We start from the raw sequence: 18,996 nt of genomic DNA, 5'->3' as shown, positions 1-18,996 counted from the left end.
ATACCTACACTCAGCACTTCTCAGACTTACCCCCTGTCTGCCTTTGGTGCGTCTCTCACTGCCTTCCTGTCTTTACTGTTAAATCTCAGGGTCTTGTTCGAACTTCGAGTCGGGGTTGCCAAGGTGGCTTCCGAATTCACGGCTCTACTTTGTTTCTCTCTAATCCATTTTCACTCACTACCATGAAAACGGTTCTCTGTGGTCTATACAGAACCAAGGTCAAATTTCTTTATGCATTACTGACCGGCCTTCTAAAATCTAGCTTTGATCTGCTGTTCTGCGGACACTTCACTGTCCTCCTACAAAAACTGACCTCATTTTAGGTCCCTTGAAGAGCCTACCATCTCCCACTTCCTGTGACTCTGCTCACAACGCCCGCTCTGCCCGGAGCCACTTTCCCTCACCTGCTCCCTCCCCGTTTCCCAGGGCGCAGGCCAAACCCCACTCTTCCAGAGCTCTCTGGCTCACGGTGACTGTCGCCTCCGCTGTGCACTCAGCAACCTTCCTCTGTCCCAACTACCTGGCGAAACTCCGACGCTGCTTTATAATGTCACTTCCGCTGTTGTCTGCCTCACCACATACCCACGTCCCATCTCCCCAGCCCGGACTGGGGAATGAATGGAGGTAGGGGATCACGTTTCATATTTATGTACCTTGGTGTCTCCTGCTCAAGATATATCTGGAGACTAACCCAGGCTCTAATTCTGAGGTCTTCAGTGATATGCTCTCTTAATCTTAGATTTTCCAGATCGAAGAGTTCTGTTGACAAAAGTTTCTTCAGCCCTATGATCATTTCACCTGTTCTCTTTGTTCTGTTCAGAACCTCTCAACATCGTTACAGCTTTTCTGTAATTATGGCAATGAGGAAGTTCATGAGACACTGGAGGTACCGACGATGGTTTTGACAAAGGATAGAATACAGCCACCATTTTTTGTTTCAGCTACCTTTTTGTAAATGCTCAGTATTTGACTGGCCTTGTCACACTGACATGACATACGTTCCATCCTGGTTTATAACTGACAGTTTTAAACTCATCCATCAACTAATAAGTATGTGTTATCCCCGAATACATCAGTTTATAAGAATCTCTACAGCTTGCTGTATTCTTCCCTTATTTTTGGTAGGTACTTTAACAGCGGAATGAAGAACTTCTGTGCTGGCACACGCAGTCCAGCGCGGCCATGAAGAGCGCTGAGCTACACCAAGGGAGAAAATGCATGGAACCTGAGAGTGCGGGAAAGAGACTCACGTCGATTATCTTCAGAGGCGCAGGATAAAGGCCTTTGGTCTGCTTTCGTACTTGTTCTTCCACCCTTTTGTACACTTGTTCCCTGACGAACGGAATACTCATGGCGAACGATGTCAACCCTGGAAGGTAAAATGCTTTTAGATACTTACTGGCAATGACCAAATTCCTTGTCAGTTTGTCCTGTCAACGCCATAAAAATGCAGGAGTTGTAGCTCTCTGAAAGAACTGCTCTTTACTCTGATGTACAAAATCTAAACTTCAATCTAAGCACTCCTTTAAACATAGTTTCATTAGTTGATAAATTCTAAAGCTAGGTCTTGTAGTATTTTCCTTTTGATTAATGTTAAAAATTTTCCGAAGAAGGTTTTAAACAATGTTTTTAACTAGGCAGTGCAAGGATCAGGACCTGACCCAGAGCAGAGGTGTTGCAACCCTTAAAGCTGACCTCAGGCTTCTCGTAAATAATTCGCTTACCTGTTCCTCACTTAAAATTCATAGCAAATAAAGTTAAACTCCTTGCAAAGAAGCATTGCCTTGTTTTTTAACAACAGCACTCACTTTCCATCAATCCCTTGTTTCTCTTTAAGGAGATTTTCTTATCAGCTAGTCCTTTGGCAAAAGTAACTGCAACTTCTTCTAGGTATTCAACTGTCCGTTCCTCTGGAGGTTTGATTCCTGGTCCTGTAAAAGTGAACAACAGACTGGGATGCAAACCGGGCTTAGATCAGTCCCAGGGAGGCACACGCCCAGCTCGCCAAAGCCAGAGGCGCTGGTGCTCACTTTCAGCACAGCTTTCTGTGTCAGTCAGGCCAGAGACCGGAAGGGGGAGGGGTCATGGACTATGCCTCCCAGACGGGGACCTCTGGGACCGGCAGGTGAGGACGCACTGCACTCTGGCCACAACAAACTTAAACTAGCAATCCATAACAGGAAGGTACCTGACACATCCCCCAAATACCTGGGAATTAACACACTTCTAAATCACACGTGGGTCAAAGAAAAAATCACAAAAAATCAGAAAATATTTTGATATTCAGGGAAGCGAAAACATAACACTAAAACATGCAGATAAAGAAAGCAATGCTAAGAGGGAAATTTATAGCTTTAAATGTGTATGTTAAAAAGAAGGCATAAAATCAATGATGTAAGGTTCCACCGCAAGAAACTAGAAAAAGAGTAAATTAAATCCAAAGCAAGCAGAAAGAAAGAATGATCGCCAAAACCAATAAAATAGCAAACAAACATACCAGAAAAAATATCAATGAAACTAAAAGCTGGTTCTTAAAGAAGATCAATAAAGTTAATACATTTCTAGCCAGACTCATAAGGAAGAGACAAAACATGTATTATCAATGTCAGGAATGAAAGAGGAGACATCATTCCAGAGTATAAAGATATTAAAAGAATAATTTTGAAATATTATGAAAAACTTTATTGCAATAACTTTTGTAAGTTAAATCAAACAGACAAAATCACTGAAAAACATACAGCCACAGCTCACTCAAGAAATGGAAAACCCAAATAGCCCTGTATCTATCAAGGAAACTGAATTCATTGGTGAAAACCTTCCCAAAAGAAAACTCCAAGTCTATGACTTAGAGTCGCTAGTGAATTCTATAAAGGATTTAAGGAAGAAAAAATACCAATTCTACACAAAGTCCTCCAGAGAAGAGAAGAGAAGAGAAGATTTTCCAACTCATTTTATGAAACCGGCATTATCCTGATAAGAATAGCAGGCTATTAGAAATATCACGAGAAAACTATCGCTGAGGCCATTACCTCTCATAACCAGACATAAAAATCCTTTACACATTTTGGCTGATCCAGCCAACAATTCAGTACATCACGACTAAGTGGATCTTATTCCAGGAATGCAAAGCTAGTTCAATACTCAAAAGTCAAGGTAACCGACGTGACCAACAGACTAAAAAAGAAAAAACCCCACGCAATCATCTCAGTAAAAGCAGAAACACTATTTGACAAAATTCAACATCTATTCTCAACCAAATATAAATAAAAGGGAACCCCACAATCTGATCAAGGGCACCAAGAAAAAGCTACCTAGCTGACATTACACGCCCCACAGCATCGGGGCGAACGCTTCCTCCTGACGCTGGGGCACGTTAACCGCAGCCACCCTCCCACTTCTAACTAGTGTCACACCAACAAAGGTCTGAGCCACGTGCAGCCGGCCAAGAAAAAGAAATGAATGTCCAGATGGGAAAGGAAGAAGTCAAAATGTCTTTGTTTGTAGACAACGTGATTATTTACGCAGAGGGGCCTTAGGGATCTACAGAAAAAGCTAACAGAACTAGTCAATTTAGCAAAATCACAGAAAACAAGGTCTATGTATAAGAATCAATTATATTTACACAGTAACTAATAATGAGAAATTAAAGTAAAAAAGTAAAGTAGGAAATACTTAGGCATAAATTTAACAAAGTGTGGGCAAGATCTGTCCAATGAAAAGGAGGAGACACTGCTGGGAGAAACTGCGGACGGCTCAGCCAGAGGCTACACCACGTTCCCGATGAGAAGGCTCAGCATCTGAAAGATGTCAGTCCCCCCATCCGACACAGTGGACCAGTGCAGTGTCAGTCAGAGTCTGCGCAGGGATTTTCACAGATAGGGCTACGATGACTATGAAGTTTATATGAGAACGTAAAGAAACTAGTATAGATGAAGTAATTTTGAAAGAAGAGAACCAAGTTAGAGAGGGTCACACTACCTGATTTCAAGCGTTATTAAAAAAACACAGCCATTAAGACAGCGTGATACTGGCTTGAGTAAAGATACACAGGTAACTGGAAACAGGAAATCCAGATATAGATTCAAACACTGAGGGTCAACTGGTTCCAACCAAGGTGTCCAGGTAGTTCAATGGGGAAAGAGGAGTCTTCCCAACAAACTGTGTGAGGACATTTGGATATTCTTATGCCAACAAATAAACAAACAAACAAAAAACACCCTCAATCTTTACCTCACATCATATACAAAAATTAACTTGAAAAGGATCATAGACCAAAACGTAAGAGCTAACCTACAAAACTTCTGGAAGGAAACGCAGGAGAAAATCTCTGTGATCTTATTAGAAAAAGATCTCCTAGATGCAACACCAAGAGTATGATCCATACACGAGGACCTTGGACTTCACTGAAATTCAAGAATTTCTGCTCTGAGATAATGAAAGGCAAGCCACAGACAGGGAGAAAATATTTGAAAATCACGAATCCCATAAAGGACTTGTATCCTGATATATAAAGAACTCTGAAAACTCAACAAAAAACAAAACCAAACCCAAACAAATGGGTAAAACATTCGGACACTTCACCAGGAGATACAAAGAAGCAAATAAACGCATGAAAGAAACGCAGTGTCTTTGGTGATCAGGAAGGTACAGATTACAACGACGAGATAGCGCGACACTCCTATTAAATGTCTACAATTAAAAAAGACTGGCTATGCGAAGTGGTTGGTAACTGTAATAGAACCCATGTTGCCAGCCCTCAAATGATGCCGGCAGGAGTGCAAAATGGTATTACCACTTTGGGAAAACAGTTTGGCAATTTCTTAAAAGCTAAACACACATCTATCACATGGTCCAGTCAATCTACTCTCTGATATTTGTCAAATAGAAATGAAATACAGGTCCGCATTCAGAACAGCCGCAAATGGGAAACAACCCAGTGTCCATCATTTGGTGAGTGGGTATACAAATCATGGTGTATCTAGATAATGGAATAACCCTCAGCAGTAAGAAGGGACAAACTGCTGATACATGCAACAACGTGGATGAACACCAAAAGCGTTACACTAAATGAAAGACACAAAAACCCTACATACTAAAATGTTCTATTGTATGATCGTGATTGTGTTTCCACAGTTACATACATTTGTCTAAATTCAAACTGTACTTCAAAAAGTGGTAAATTTATTATTACGCAAACAACATCTCCATAATGCTGATTTTTAAGAAATAAAAGAGGGTGATGAACACATAATCTAGAATAGTGATTTCCTTGGGTGAGGGGAGGCAAAGATATTATATGCGGGGAAGTAGTACATTAGGAGGTGACAATTATTGTTAATATTCTCAGGTTGTTTCATGAGTTTATTGAATTATTAAAATAGAAACAGAAAAGGAAGGTGGGCTATCATGGATAATGATACAGGTAATTTAATAACCAAAAATAATGACGATTCAATTCTGTACTCCTGATGTCCAAATTATAAATAAAGTAAACCAGAAATTCGGGTGACATTGAAATGTTTTAGTATTATAATTTTTAGGAAACTTCACTCTTCAGAGTTTGCGTTTCAGTCTAATCAATATTCAAGATATTAACTCCTTAAGAAAATAAATAAGTGTGTAAGACTCAATTCTAAGGCACGCCCACTCTTACCCAGCGGTTCCACTAATTGGTCAACCAGTCCCATTCTTTTTGCTCTGTCTGCACGGATGTTCCTGCCAGTCAGCATCATGTCAAAAGCGGAAGGTATGCTCACCTACCATGCAGGCAAGGGTCAGGGCACAGAGGAGAAAGTATCAGTGACAATTACAGTTTACAAATCATTCAACTGAGCAAAATAAATACTCAAGTGAGAAAAGGCAAACCAAATTTTTGTGCTATTTATCACATTTAGGTAACTTCTGGGATTAGGAATCTTCAGCTAAAGCAAAAATGTCTTTATAGCTCTTCTTTTAATTCAATATGCAAGAGTTCTATTAATACAATTAATAAAGTGGAGAAATAATTTCACGTATCCTAAAATTGTGTATGCATGGCATTCTAAGTGTCTTCTTTATCACATAGTACATAACATTTAAAATTCCTCTGTGGGAACTAGTAGAGACTCTGAGAAACCTGGCTGTTTTGACAACATCTTTAGAAAGGGTTTTAGGCTTAACAAAAATTGAACTCAGCCAAGAGTTTCTTATGTAGGTACTAGAAGAATGGCTCCTAGCAACATTCAAACACCAACCACAATAAAACGACAGAAACTCAGCAGTATTTTCTACACGCACACTGGCTAATCAATCATTCTTTGGATAAATCTTCTTGACAATTCCCATGAAGACTATTCCCAATTCCCATGTACACTATTTACTATCAGGGAATTAATATATAAAAACCTTCTTCCTATTTTTCTGTGCCCACCATGTATCAACTTCCCTCCAAAGAGTGTTTCTGCTGAGCCTTGCTTTCATCGAGGAATCTATGGCGCCAGAAGCTGTGAGGTTTGGCGAGCTCTGGAGTTTGATATTAAGATCGCTCTGCAACCTCCAGGTCTGACTGTCCTCCTCCTCTCCTTAAGAATTCAAGACTCTAATGGGCCTCTTTTGGTTCTACAGAATGTGACGACGAGATCATCCAAATCGGAGAAAAGGTCTGCTCCTTCTATTTATTATGAAATGTGACCCATGGATTTGCAAAACTGGTGAGGTGGTACTGTGCACGGAAGGAACAGATGAAACTATAAGCACCAGAGAGGCAAGACATGCATCTTATTTATCTTCATCCTTCTTCAGGGACTAACAAAGAACCCTGAGTAGTAATTATAATCAAGAAATTGAAAAAAATAAATTCAAAGTAGAATTGAAAAAAATAACCAAAAACAGAAATCTGTTCTTGATCCTAAATATTAATATTTTACTTGGTTTCTAAATTCTATAGTAAATGCACATGTTTATGCCTTTTGTATGAACAAGAACAGACCCAAAGGGGCACATAAGCACCAAGGTTCTGAAGCTCGCAGGACGGTTTACACTCACCAGTTTGGGCAGTCTCTGTGTGCCTCCCGCGCCTGGTAAGAGGCCCAGCAAGACTTCAGGGACACCCAGTACTGTTTTCTTATCTTTTGTTGCTATTCGGTATTGGCATGAAATGGCAAGCTTCAAACAAATGAAAGGAAATTAGAATGTTAGAAAATGTAACTTTACAACATGTTAGGATCTGCAAGGGTTTAAAATTTACTTTTTTAGCCCTGGCTGGCGTAGCTCAGTGGATTGAGCGCCGGCTGCAAACCAGTGTCGTAGGTTCAATTCCCAGCCAGGGTACATGCCTGGGTTGCAGGCTATAACCCCCAGTAACCGCACATTGATGTTTCTCTCTATCTCCCTCCCTTCCCACTCTGAAAATAAATGAATAAAATCTTTAAAAAAAATTTACTTAAAAAAAAAAAGATTTTATTTATTTTAGAGCGGGGAGAAGTGAGGGAGAAAGAGAAGGAGAGAAACATTCATGTGAGAGAGAAACATCGACTGGTTGCCTGTGGTACTGACCCTGCAACCCAGGCACGTGTCCTGACCAGACCTCCAACCGGCAACCTTTCGCTTTGTGGGACAATGCCCGGCCGACTTGGGCCATGGCAGTCAGGGCAAAACACGACTTCCTTAGGACAGGAATGTGCCCACAGAATAAACCGTAATTCCTTAGGCTGGCATTTGATGCTTTCCACAATTTACCTTTCCAGCTTCATGTCATACTTTTCCCTTAATTTATCAAGGTCTTTTTGGGTTGCAGATTTCCTGAAAATTCTGCTGAAAGCTATGGAAGCTCTCAGTGGAAAAATGCACACACAACCGTGTATGTACTGCAGGTTAAGAGGCCCTGTACCCTTGAGACTCTCCTTTTCAATAGAGCAGGCCGACTTAGGATGTCCTAAGAAGCTTCACTTATCCTTGCATTTGCCCACACCTCACCATATGCAGAATGCTCCGGGTAATCAAAATCTGCCGATCGCAGAGGGCCAGACACAGGTTCCCCTAAGTAATTATTGTGAACGTGTCCAGCATAGAGCCCTGTGTGTGAGAGATGCTTGATGACTGTCATTTTCTTTCCCCCTTTCCTTTTTCCTACATGCCCTCGTCTAGTAAGCATCTCTTCCATCAAATCTTTTACTATTTGCCATCTTTGCTGCTCACAGAGCACTGGAGTGTGCACTAGGCTTTGTGTGTCTCAGCCAGGCTTAAGCAGATCAAGAGCACACTTCATACTTCTGAATCGCCGCCTTGCAAACTTGAACCCGGTTTTCAGAATCAAAAGGGACCTAAGAGATCTAGTAGAGATCTTCTGTTTATACATGAAAACATCACACTTTGGTTCATATGCTCTGTGCCATGAGAACAAGGATTAAAACAGATCCAGAAGTTTACTAAGTAAAAAGAAAGGTGATTCTCCGAGGACTTTTTTTCTGGCAAAAGACTGCCTAAAGTTTTATCGCTGGAGCACCCTCCCGACGAGCTGAGCAGTGCCTCCGTAAGAAATGCGTACGTACCTCGAGGCCTCCTCCCAAGCAGGATCCACTGATGGCCGCCACAATCGGCTTCGTAGACTTCTCGAGTTTCTCAAACATCCTCTGACCTTCCTGTGATAGTTCTCTCACCTCCTCAGGGGTCTTGCAAGAAGCTATCATGCTGCAGTGAGCACGGAAGCAAGAGCAGAAAAAACCCGGAGATGAGACTGTGGCCTCCGCTGTCAAAGACCTCGTGCACTACTCCCTCATCTGACCCTACGTCGGTGCGTGCTGGTGCACCTTCGAACACTCAGAAGTTTAAGAAAGGTTCTGCCTCAGCACTAGAATCAGTGACACCACCGTCTCTCTCTACAGAGTGCTAAGTTTCTGGATCCAGAGAACATGAAACAGGACGTGTTGCGCAATTTTATTTTCATCCCCACGAACAAATCATTAGATTTTGAAGCTCTGAACATGAGAAAATCATCTTCTAGTAAATACTTCCACTATCAGATGAAAGGTTTGTTTCTATCAGGTAGGTTTCAGATTAAGCAGCAATCCACATCACAGAAAAAGAAAGCTCTCAAATCGATGAGAGGGATCTAAAATCTTAAACAGATCCCCTGATGACCAAAAAAGATCTGCTATGATAAAGGAATCAGTGTCCTTTAATTTCAGTTTGCTCCATTGCCCGCTTCTGTGTTTCTGAACACATTTAAGCTGTGACGTTTGCACCCGTGCCCAAAGACAGCCAGTTTCCTGTCATTTTACATCCTGGGCACCGCTCAGCTAGCTCGTGGGAGCCACAGTATTTCCCTACGGTTGTGGCTAGCTGCAGCACACCAGTGTCTCACTGGGTTCAGATAAATGAGCTACAAGACAAAGCATTTGATACAGATAAGTCTTTCTAAAAATTAAGCATTGAATAGAACACTTGTAAATTTCTAATTACATAAACAAAAAAGGGCACGCAATGCACAGCATGGTTTAAAGATATACAAGCACTTTAAGGACAAATTACTAAGCTGACAATATTAGTTTCCATTGCCTAAAGTACAAAGAATAACAAATACCCATATTTTGGCAGAATTAACTGTTAAAATTTAACCCATTAAACTAACACTAATGTAGCATTTCTCCTTATATATGCGTTAAAGAGTTGTAAACAGGTTTCAGAGGCACACAGTCGATCATTTCACGAGGGAAAGAAACTCCTAGCTGCATCAGTCAAGTCCCCTTTGACACGCTCCTTGGGGCCTACCGGCCACTCACTCGCCGGGAACCGCCGCGCTCAGGTCTGTGTGCGTCCACCCTCCAGGGCAGCCACCCGTCCGCGCCCACAGATATTAGAGAAGTGTTTCGTGTGTGGTTTAAAGACCTTTACATAAAGTATACACTGCGTGAGTCACTCCATAGCTTGTCTTTTTAAAAAACAACTTAACATGATGTTTTTGACCTCTAGTATTATGTCGTGGATCTAGTTAATTCCTTCGAATTGTTTTATAGCATCCTGTTCCACATTTTCCTTATCCTTTGCCCTAATGACGGACAGTTAGCTTGTTTCAAATTCTAGTTTAGGCTACACAGGACTGAACACCCTTGTACATGGGTCCTTAAGCACAACGGGGAGGGTTTCTCTAGCGAACATACCCAGAAGAGGTATCATTAGATTTTACGATACCTGCAATTGCATTCTCACTAAATGCTGCTCAATTGCCCTCCAAAGTGGCTGTGCCGACAGGCATTCCTACCAGTAATACATTAACTTTTTCATTTCCCCAAGAACTTGCTAACATATTTTCAAGCTTTTTAAGTGGTATCTCATTGTTAGTCTAATTTCATAGTATTTTTGTATTCTACTCAAACAGGAGTTTGACCTGCTTTCAAATTCTTTAAGGAAAGTCTGTATTTAGTCTTACATGGCTTAAGCAACCAGTCCCACCTACCTGCCGCCCCCCCGGCTTTTAAATCAACTTTATTAAAACTTACTTGATGTCAGCACCTGCCACAAAGCAGCCTGGCTTTGCTGAGATAAGGACGGCACTTCTGACTTGATCATTTGCCCAGATTTCATTCATTACTTCTAAGAACTCTGACTGTAGTTCTTTATTCAGTGTGTTTACCTGTCGAAGAGAAATACATATAAATCTAAGGGTTTAAATTTGAAGAACCAGATGCACAGGCCACCATCAGCTGCTATTTTGATGGTAGGAAATATGTTTATCCATCAGAAATGCACTGTTCGAAGAAAGAGAGGCAGTGGAAAAAAAAATCAAATACCCAGTGACTGTCTATTCAGGCAGTTTTGATGACTATGAGCAACCCCACCCTTAAAAGCAAGTCCACTCCAAGGAGGAACCCAGGGTCACGATCCTACGAGTTTCCAGGTTATAAGTAAGCCTACAAATATTGACTGGCGTGGAAAAAATTTACATAACATTAGGGAAAAAATCAAAATTAGGTATATAGTGTGATCTTAATTCCATAAACACTTTGTTGAAAGTGGATTAAATGTTAAAAGTAGTTATTTATGGGTTTGAGATAGAAGGGATTATTCTTTCCTTCACTGTTTTAACATGCCCTACCACAGCTGCATTGTTGGAACCACGGGTCAGTGGGCGCCAAGAGCTACTCTAGAGAGGGGCCCTATCCGCTTTCCTTGACTTGTGACACTTGTTCGCTGCTTCCACCGAGGTCCTCCCATTTCGTCTAGGCCTCTGGTGCCAAGAGTTCTGGAATACGACATCTTTACGGCAACTTTAGATGGGGCTTTCACGAGCCCCTGCGATAAAGCTCTTCTTGGCAGAGACCAGATTAATGCTGTGTGCTTTGCTGAAGTTGCCAGAAACAAATACAGCTCCACTTTGCACAGACCTGACCTCCTTTCTATGAAGCACACTGAGTGGTTCAAGTACCTCGGGAAGCTTGACGACCACATTTAGCCCAGCCAACTTGTGCACAGTCACCTCCGTCAGGCAGGTAACCAAGAAACCAGGTTAAACAGTCTCACAGTTAAGGTGGTCAGTGTTGATTTTCACAGACAAAAACTGTCCTTTGATTCGTATTTAATAAGTCAACTCTTATCTAATCAGTCATCATTCCACACTGCAGCAGGCGGCTAGTTTTATTAATCCATGATGTTAATCTGACACCTGAGGTCAACTAGAAAGAATTCTTAAACACGGACCTCTGCTTCAGAAAACTCTATTCCTGTGGCAACCTGTCAAACTAATTTAACCACCGAAACCGTAAATTCCTATGAGAAGGTACTGCCAGACTGGTGGGTTTCTGTCTTTCCCGTGGGGACCACGTTCACAAAGGCAGTTAGTAGAAACGAGCCGCAGCGAGTTAGAGTAGGTACCTTTGAGTTGGGGGAGTTAATTCGGACAACTGCCACATCCCCTTTGAGTCCATAGTTAATATGGGTTCTGGCTAAAAACAGAAAGAAAATCATTTGTAAACATTTTTTATTGCTAGATAAATCTACAAAGCAACGTAAATGTGTTAGTAAGAAATTAAACTTACAGAGCAATGCAGACGACCTTGTAAAGTTGCGGCAAATATAACCTGTAAGAAAAAAAAGAGTTCAAACTTAATTATTTCACAAAGCGGTATTTCCGGAGTACCTGTTATACGTAACAGGAAAACAACATCAGAACAATGTGTTCCAGGCCGTACTGTGACCACTGTCATATCTTTGTTTGTTTCAATGACCAGGTCAAACGATTATCTGGATACCAAGTGTGGGAGGAAGAAGAATGGCTCCTCGAAGGCGTCCATGTCCCTAGAAACTGACAGTACGTGAGGTCACACGGCAAAGGGGAATCAGGGTTGCTCACGAGGAGACCTTAAGTGTAGGATGATTATCTGGGGTTACCCAGCTGGGCCCAATGGGACCACGAATGGAGAGAGAGAGGCGAAGAGCACCAGAGAGATGGCAGCACGAGGAGGACTTGGTCGCATTTTGCTGGCTTCGAAGAGGCTGAGAAATGCCGGCAGCCTCTAGAAAAGGCAAGGAAACAGATCCTCTCTTAGAGCATCCAGAGTGAACGCAGTCCTGCCAACACCTTCGATTTGAGCCCAGTGAGACTCATTTCTGACATCCGTAACTGCCAGAGACTGAATTAGTGTCTGTATTGTCTCAGACACTCAATTTGAGGGAATTTGTTATGGCTCTGATAGGAAATGTATACACTAAGAAACAACTTATCTACAAAGTAATCCACAGTGTCAGTTCCACATGTATTCCAAATGTATCTCAACCGTGTTCTTCAGCCACATCCTCTTGCGTTTTTACGGAGAGATGGAGTCTCCAGTGTTATCAAAAGTAAAATCAAGGGGCACTAGGGACTAATAAATAAAACAGTCCACATCACTCTTTGTTATTTTAAGGATTTTCAATGAGAAAAGTCTACACGCTCGCCACCAAAGACACTTTGTTATCTGGGGATGACGAGGACCAGCCACTCCCCTTCCTCTTTCCCAGCCACTGCACCACTTAAGGCTCTCCAGCACGCTGCTGCTGAGACGATCTTCTGAGCAAAAACCATCACAAGAAGTCCCAACCGAGGGTCCTCCAATCTGGACTCTGAGCAGAAGGAACAGACACTGGGGAATTCTAGGGAAAAACTCCATGTTTGCTCTGGGCATTACCTGACCTCCTTTCTAGCACTAAAGGCTCACCTCTGCCGTGCTCTCATATGCACACCTGGCTCGAGGCTGTAACCCAGCTGCTCCGAGGCCAGCACAGAGTTAACACTCCTTATTACAACTTCCAACCCACCCTGCTCTTTCTTCCCTCGCCTTTCACATGTATGGTCAACCTCAAACCCTGTCTCCTATATACCTCTTTAACTCCTACTCCTCCCTACACACATCTTCCAGATCTTGTCCAATCGTCATAGGAAAAAGTTTTCTGTTTCTCTGGGTCTAAAAATAAAAACAAATCGTCCCTTTGTAACTGGCAACTGTAATAGCAGTACACATGAAACACTTGTGCCCGGGAAAAGGCGTTGAGTTTGAAAGTAATATCGGATGCGGTAAAGAACTAGTACTTAAATAATAACCAGTGGTTTCTTCAGGTATCTCCTCTAATTATACCAGCTTTCCCTAAATATTATTTAATTTTTATTACTGGCATTAAAACTTTATTTCTTGCCCCGGCTGGTGTAGCTCAATGGATTGAGTGCGGGCTGCGAACCAAAGCATTGCAGGTTTGATTCCCGGTCAGGGCACATGCCTGGGTTGCTGGCCATGACCCCCAGCAACCGCACATTGATGTTTCTCTGTTTCTCTCTCCCTCTCTCTCTCTCCCTCTCTCCCTCCCTCCCTCCTTCCCTTCCCTCTCTAAAAATAAATAAACAAAATCTAAAAAAATAATTAAAAAAACTTTATTTCTAATTTTCATCAAAATATACTACATTTGGGCTACATTAGGGGCTATATAGTCTTGGAATCCCCAAACATAATTTAGGAGAGTGTGGAATGTCTACTAGCTTAGGAGTACTTTTATAATTATTTTTTTAAAGCTAAAATCCCTACAACCCTTGCACCAGTCTGTGGCTGCCTGTCTCTCTGTGCCTGCCCTCTCATTCTTTAAATCCCTCCCTCTGTCTGGCACGGCAAACCCAGAGTCTAATAAGACTTTGCCTTAGTGTGCAATGCTAATCAAGAACAATGGACGATAAAATCAAATGACTTTTGGTCGCTTTATGTTATGGTGATATTCTAAATGCAATTTTAGAAGTCGACTCGACCAAAAGGTCTGTCTACGTGACTTAGGAACAAACTCTAGAACCACACCCAGTTCCTGAGTTAGAATGTCCACATCTGCCCAGGCGGCAGGGACACCTCTGGGGCGGAACACTGTTGTACAGGGCCAAACTGTTACACACGAGACAGCTATTTAACATATCCAGCAGGTCTGGGATTCCCAGAGCAGCCCTGAAAAGTGATTCCAGAACCATGCTGGGTATGAGAATCAGCCGGGAAGGCTCGAGTATACTCACAAATCCCTGGGTGACAGATAACCTGGGGTCACAAAACCAGAATTTAAGGGGAGTGGGCCTCAGCATCTGTATTTTTTTTAAAAAGTTAACTGAAGTAGACAGTAAACATGTGGGCACATGGAGACTACGGATCAGAACCCACGGACAGGGGAGTGGGTTAGGAGAGGGCCATAAATAGTAGCCAAGGATCGTGCTAGTTTGAAAGGCAAAGCAACACGTTATTCAAAAGGAAAAGAAAACCGTGTAGATGGCACCAGAACCACAATGATGTGATCTGTGGTTCTCGGGCATTGCTTCTTCAAGCAATCCAAGTCAGGCCCCTCTAGACTAGCAAAGATGAGGGGCCTGAAGGTCAAAGGCTTGTGCTCGACCGTCAGGTTTATCATTTACTAGCTGACTGGCCACACACAACTCTCTTAGTGCATTTCAGTGTTCTCATAAAGAATACAAGTCACGTAACGATTATGAGTTTCTGTAAGTCACAGCGCTACACCAAAGTAAACGGAGAGAAGCAGCCAGCTACTTCCTCAATCCCCTGTGCCTCTGCTTGACTAATGATAATGCTTCCCTTCTTTGCTTTTCCATCGCTTGAAATCTGCATCATCTGTATTTTTCACTCTTCCTTCTTTATATTTGTATCCTGGCTCCAAGCTTTCCCACAGAGCCTTATTTCGAGATTGTCTACAATGTTCTTTCCCTTCTCTGCGAAAAATCTACTGTTTTGTTCTCTAATCACTGTATCTGTAGCAGGTGTTTCCCTTCCTGAACGGTCGTCTTTTCCAACATCACCTCACAGTCACTCTTCATGCAACAACAAAACATGCACTGTGCCCTACAAAGTACCACACACTCTGGGCACCTGGAGCAGGCAAAGACAACAGTCCCTGTTTTTGTGGAGCTTGCAATTGTATGGCAGCAGGTGAAGTGATATCTGGGAAGAGTTAGTTCCTACTCAGTAGGGATAAATAAGAGGTGAAAATAAGCCTGGCATAAAAAGCAGGTTGCCAATAAAGTAGAAATTTCAGCGGGAGGGGCAACTGCCTAGAATAGGCAATTCTAACTCAAACAGGGTAAAGCGGATTCAAGTGGGGAATGGATTGGCTGGGAATGCAGAGTGGGAGGGTTGGGTGAAAAGGCAGATTAAAAAACAGAAACAAATATGTAAATATGCATGTTAAAAGATAAGTACTTAAACAGAAAAGAAAATAGAGCTGGGGGGGGGGGGCGGGCCTTGGGCATGGATTGCTATTTGAAAGACCAGATATTTGAGAAAACAGGTTGGTGCTCATTAGCTTGTATTTTAAGCCATCTTAAATTCTTACCCACTAACCTGCCTTCGCTGCCTACACACGCATTAGCATATACACAATACCTCCTCTAAATCAACTGAGATAAAAAACAAAGAGAAAAATCAGTACACGTAAAAACGTATCTGGAAAGGAATTCCAAAACACGGTCAAGTTGTAGTACAACTCGGTTTTGCTTTTGGAAATCTAGTCTTACCTACTACCTAACCCACAGAGCTTACCGTATTTTTTGGACTATAAGACGCACTTCCCCTCAAATTTGGGAGGAAAAAGGAGGTGTGTCTTATAGTCTGAATGTAGCTTACCTGGCTCACTGTGGGGGGGGGGGTGGGGGGTGGCAGTGGAGCAGGGTCACAGGTTATTACATATTTCACCACATTTTTTGCTTCAAAAAAATATCTCCTATTTTCCTCCTCTAAAACCTAGGTGTGTCTTATGGTCCGGTGAGTCTGCGTCTTATAGTCCTAAAAATACGGTACATGAGAGCCGCCCCGTGAACTTTAGCCTATATCTCTCATGCCAGCAACAGAGAGAGAAACCTTTGTCCCACTTTTTAATCATTTTAACAATGTAATTCAAGAAGACACCTCCAAGGGTTAAGACTACAGCAGTTGAGAAAGTCAGATTATGCTGACACAAATTTCAAATATGAAAATGTTACATTGGTTGTTACAACCAACAGTTTTCCTCAACATTCAAAGAGACAGGATCAAGAACATACTAGGATTAAGAAGTGAGGGTTAAATTTAAATATGTCTTCTAAAGTATTTGCCTCTAATCCATTTTCTATGAAAACATTTTACCACTTTTTACAATTCACTCTCTAAACATTTTTTCAAAATTTGTAAATTGCTATTAAAAGTGGCAATATCTATAATGAGCCATAGTTTCTTACCGGTGAAAACATACTGTAAAAATGTATATGTATATATATTTGTGTTAAAAAGTACAAAAACTAAGCTTGTAACCTTTAATTACACATGTAAAATGTAAAAATTCTTTTCAAAAACTCTCAGATATATGAAATCATAGTTCCTCAGGGCAGGAAGTTAGTAATAGCTAACGTTTACTGAGCACTTTAAAAAAAGTGCTTACATCTAGAGTGACTCCTTTAATGCTCACAAGGTGAGATTATTCTCCATTTCACAAGTGAGAACAAAGACAGAAATTAATTGCCCAAGATCATCAAATAGTAAAAGACAGGGCCAGACTGAAATCCAGACTCTTCTGAGAGGGAATTTCTCCTTTGAAAGTAAATTCATAGTCTCAATCATTCATTTTACAGTTGAAGTAAATAAAACCCAGTGACAATAAGGTGTTTGCCCAGTCATGCAGTTAGTTAATGACTAGAAATCACACGACCTGATTTATCAACTCAGCTGCTAATCCATGAGAAGTACCTTAAAACCAATGCAAATGCAAATTCAAAAATATACACCTGATTTTTCTAAAGTGTTAAATCATAAATGTGGAAAACAGGAAACAAAACGAAACTGTAAGGTAACATGACCAAATTCTAACAGTAGCTATGTGAAAAGTAAGAGATGGGTGATTCTTTTTTCTTAATCCCTTTTCCCAATCTTTACATTTCAGTTTTATTGTAGCATTATGATTGCTACAACACACACACACACACACACACACACACAGCAGTCCTGTAGCAGAATAAAAACAGTGGTTGAAATAAAACAAAAAAAGATCTAATCATTTAAAATTAAGCTCTTAGCCCTGGCTGGTGTGGCTCAGTGGATTGAGTGCCCGCCTGTTAACCAGAGGATCGCTGGTTTGATTCCCAGTCAGGGCACATGCCTGGGTTGTGGGCCAGGTCTCCAGTAGGGAGCATGTGAGAGGCAACCACACACTGATGTTTCTCTCCCGCTCTTTCTCCCTCCCCTCTCTAAAATAAATAAATAAAATCTTAAAAAATATACAAAATTAAGCTCTTGAAGTAAAGGGAGACTCCAGCCAGTCTAAAATCAGTACATTACCCTTGAGGTTCGGGAGGAGGAAGGCATATTACAAATTAAACTTCTAATTAAGTCATCAGTATTAAGACTGTCATACAGTAAAAAAATTACTTTTCACCTTATAGATTTGAGATGAGAGAAAAATACCTGAATTTCAATAATCACCCACTTTCACCCTTTCGCCGCCAGTTTGGAGAAAGATGGTATAGCTAATGCAAGCTGATTATCATTAGAAACAAGATTAGAAAGAGTTCTTAAAATTATCTAACATTTTATTCCATTAGATACACGAATGAGCATTTTTTAAAAAATGTTTCTTCTAGCAAATTGCAGAACCTCCCCCTGAAATTCAACGGACTGGGATTATTGGAACTGCACAGTTGAGCTCCCTATTAAAACATGGTTTAAAAAAGACGGTTTTGAGGGAAAGGAGCAGGCAGTGGCAGTCATTTGCAAGGCTGGTTAATTCCATCCAAGAAGCTTTTAAGAGAGCTCTGGTTACGGGCAAGTTGCCGTGGAGGCATAAAGATGTGACAGACCGGAGCGCCCCAGTCCTGGAACTCCCGATCTCATAGGGACAGGTTCAAGGCCATCGTTAAAGAACATCAGAGGAACGTGAGCCCAGGAGTGCAACAGGGAGATCTGCGGCAAGTGCCAGAGCGGGGTGGACAGGACTCAAAAACGTTAGGGGGTTTACGAATCCTTAAGTCGATGAAGGACTCGGAGTCATGAGAGTGGAAGTGACAGTCATTTCCCAAGGACACAAGAGACCGGGGCACAGGGCAGCATCCATTCCCTGCTAATCCAGGACAGGGGCCACAGGCGGGGACTGGGAGGCCGCAGCGAGTGAGAGACCCGGGTTCGAGGCCGCCCACTCTCCGCAGGCGTCTTGTCCGGGGCTCCGGGGCACTCTCGGCCGGGTCTCACCTGGGCAGCGGAGCGTCCTAGAGGTATTCGAGAAGCGTCTGAGGATGCCAATTGCCCGAGAGGCCACCATCTTGAGCAGAAGAGGACGAAAGTGGAAAGAGGTTCAAGTACTGGGGGCCGGGCAGAAGACTTTTCTCCCTGCAGCCTGGCCCCGAGGAGGCGCCCAACGCATTGCCTGACTAAAACCGCGATGCTCAATTGTCACCGGCCGCTTAAACCTGCCCTTCACTTCTGGCTAATGGAGCGTAAAAGACTCTTTCTCCGCTGGAAGAAAGGAGGCCCATCGAGCAGACGGCACAGT

At 42.1% G+C, this 18,996-nt stretch overlaps 1 protein-coding gene across 1 annotated transcript in view; it reads right to left on the bottom strand.

Moving 5' to 3' along the window:
• The window catches only part of HADHA (hydroxyacyl-CoA dehydrogenase trifunctional multienzyme complex subunit alpha), a 35,115-nt gene extending 16,264 nt beyond the window's left edge, over positions 1-18,851 (bottom strand). The window contains exons 1-9 of the mRNA XM_045844359.1: positions 18,696-18,851; positions 12,012-12,053; positions 11,848-11,918; positions 10,476-10,609; positions 8,529-8,667; positions 7,024-7,143; positions 5,654-5,756; positions 1,809-1,931; positions 1,251-1,369 (exon numbers count right to left, since the gene is read on the bottom strand). Coding sequence (XP_045700315.1) covers positions 1,251-1,369; positions 1,809-1,931; positions 5,654-5,756; positions 7,024-7,143; positions 8,529-8,667; positions 10,476-10,609; positions 11,848-11,918; positions 12,012-12,053; positions 18,696-18,765 — 921 coding nt within the window. The 5' untranslated portion in view covers positions 18,766-18,851. The remainder of the gene's footprint in view (positions 1-1,250; positions 1,370-1,808; positions 1,932-5,653; positions 5,757-7,023; positions 7,144-8,528; positions 8,668-10,475; positions 10,610-11,847; positions 11,919-12,011; positions 12,054-18,695) is intronic.
• Positions 18,852-18,996: the final 145 nt, after the last annotated feature.

The sequence above is a fragment of the Phyllostomus hastatus genome, unplaced genomic scaffold (genome assembly GCF_019186645.2).
Source record: "Phyllostomus hastatus isolate PE091 unplaced genomic scaffold, TTU_PhHast_1.1 phas_contig_402, whole genome shotgun sequence".
In the NCBI taxonomy this organism is placed as follows: Eukaryota; Metazoa; Chordata; class Mammalia; order Chiroptera; family Phyllostomidae; genus Phyllostomus; species Phyllostomus hastatus.
This window is presented reverse-complemented; position numbering and strand designations above follow the sequence as displayed.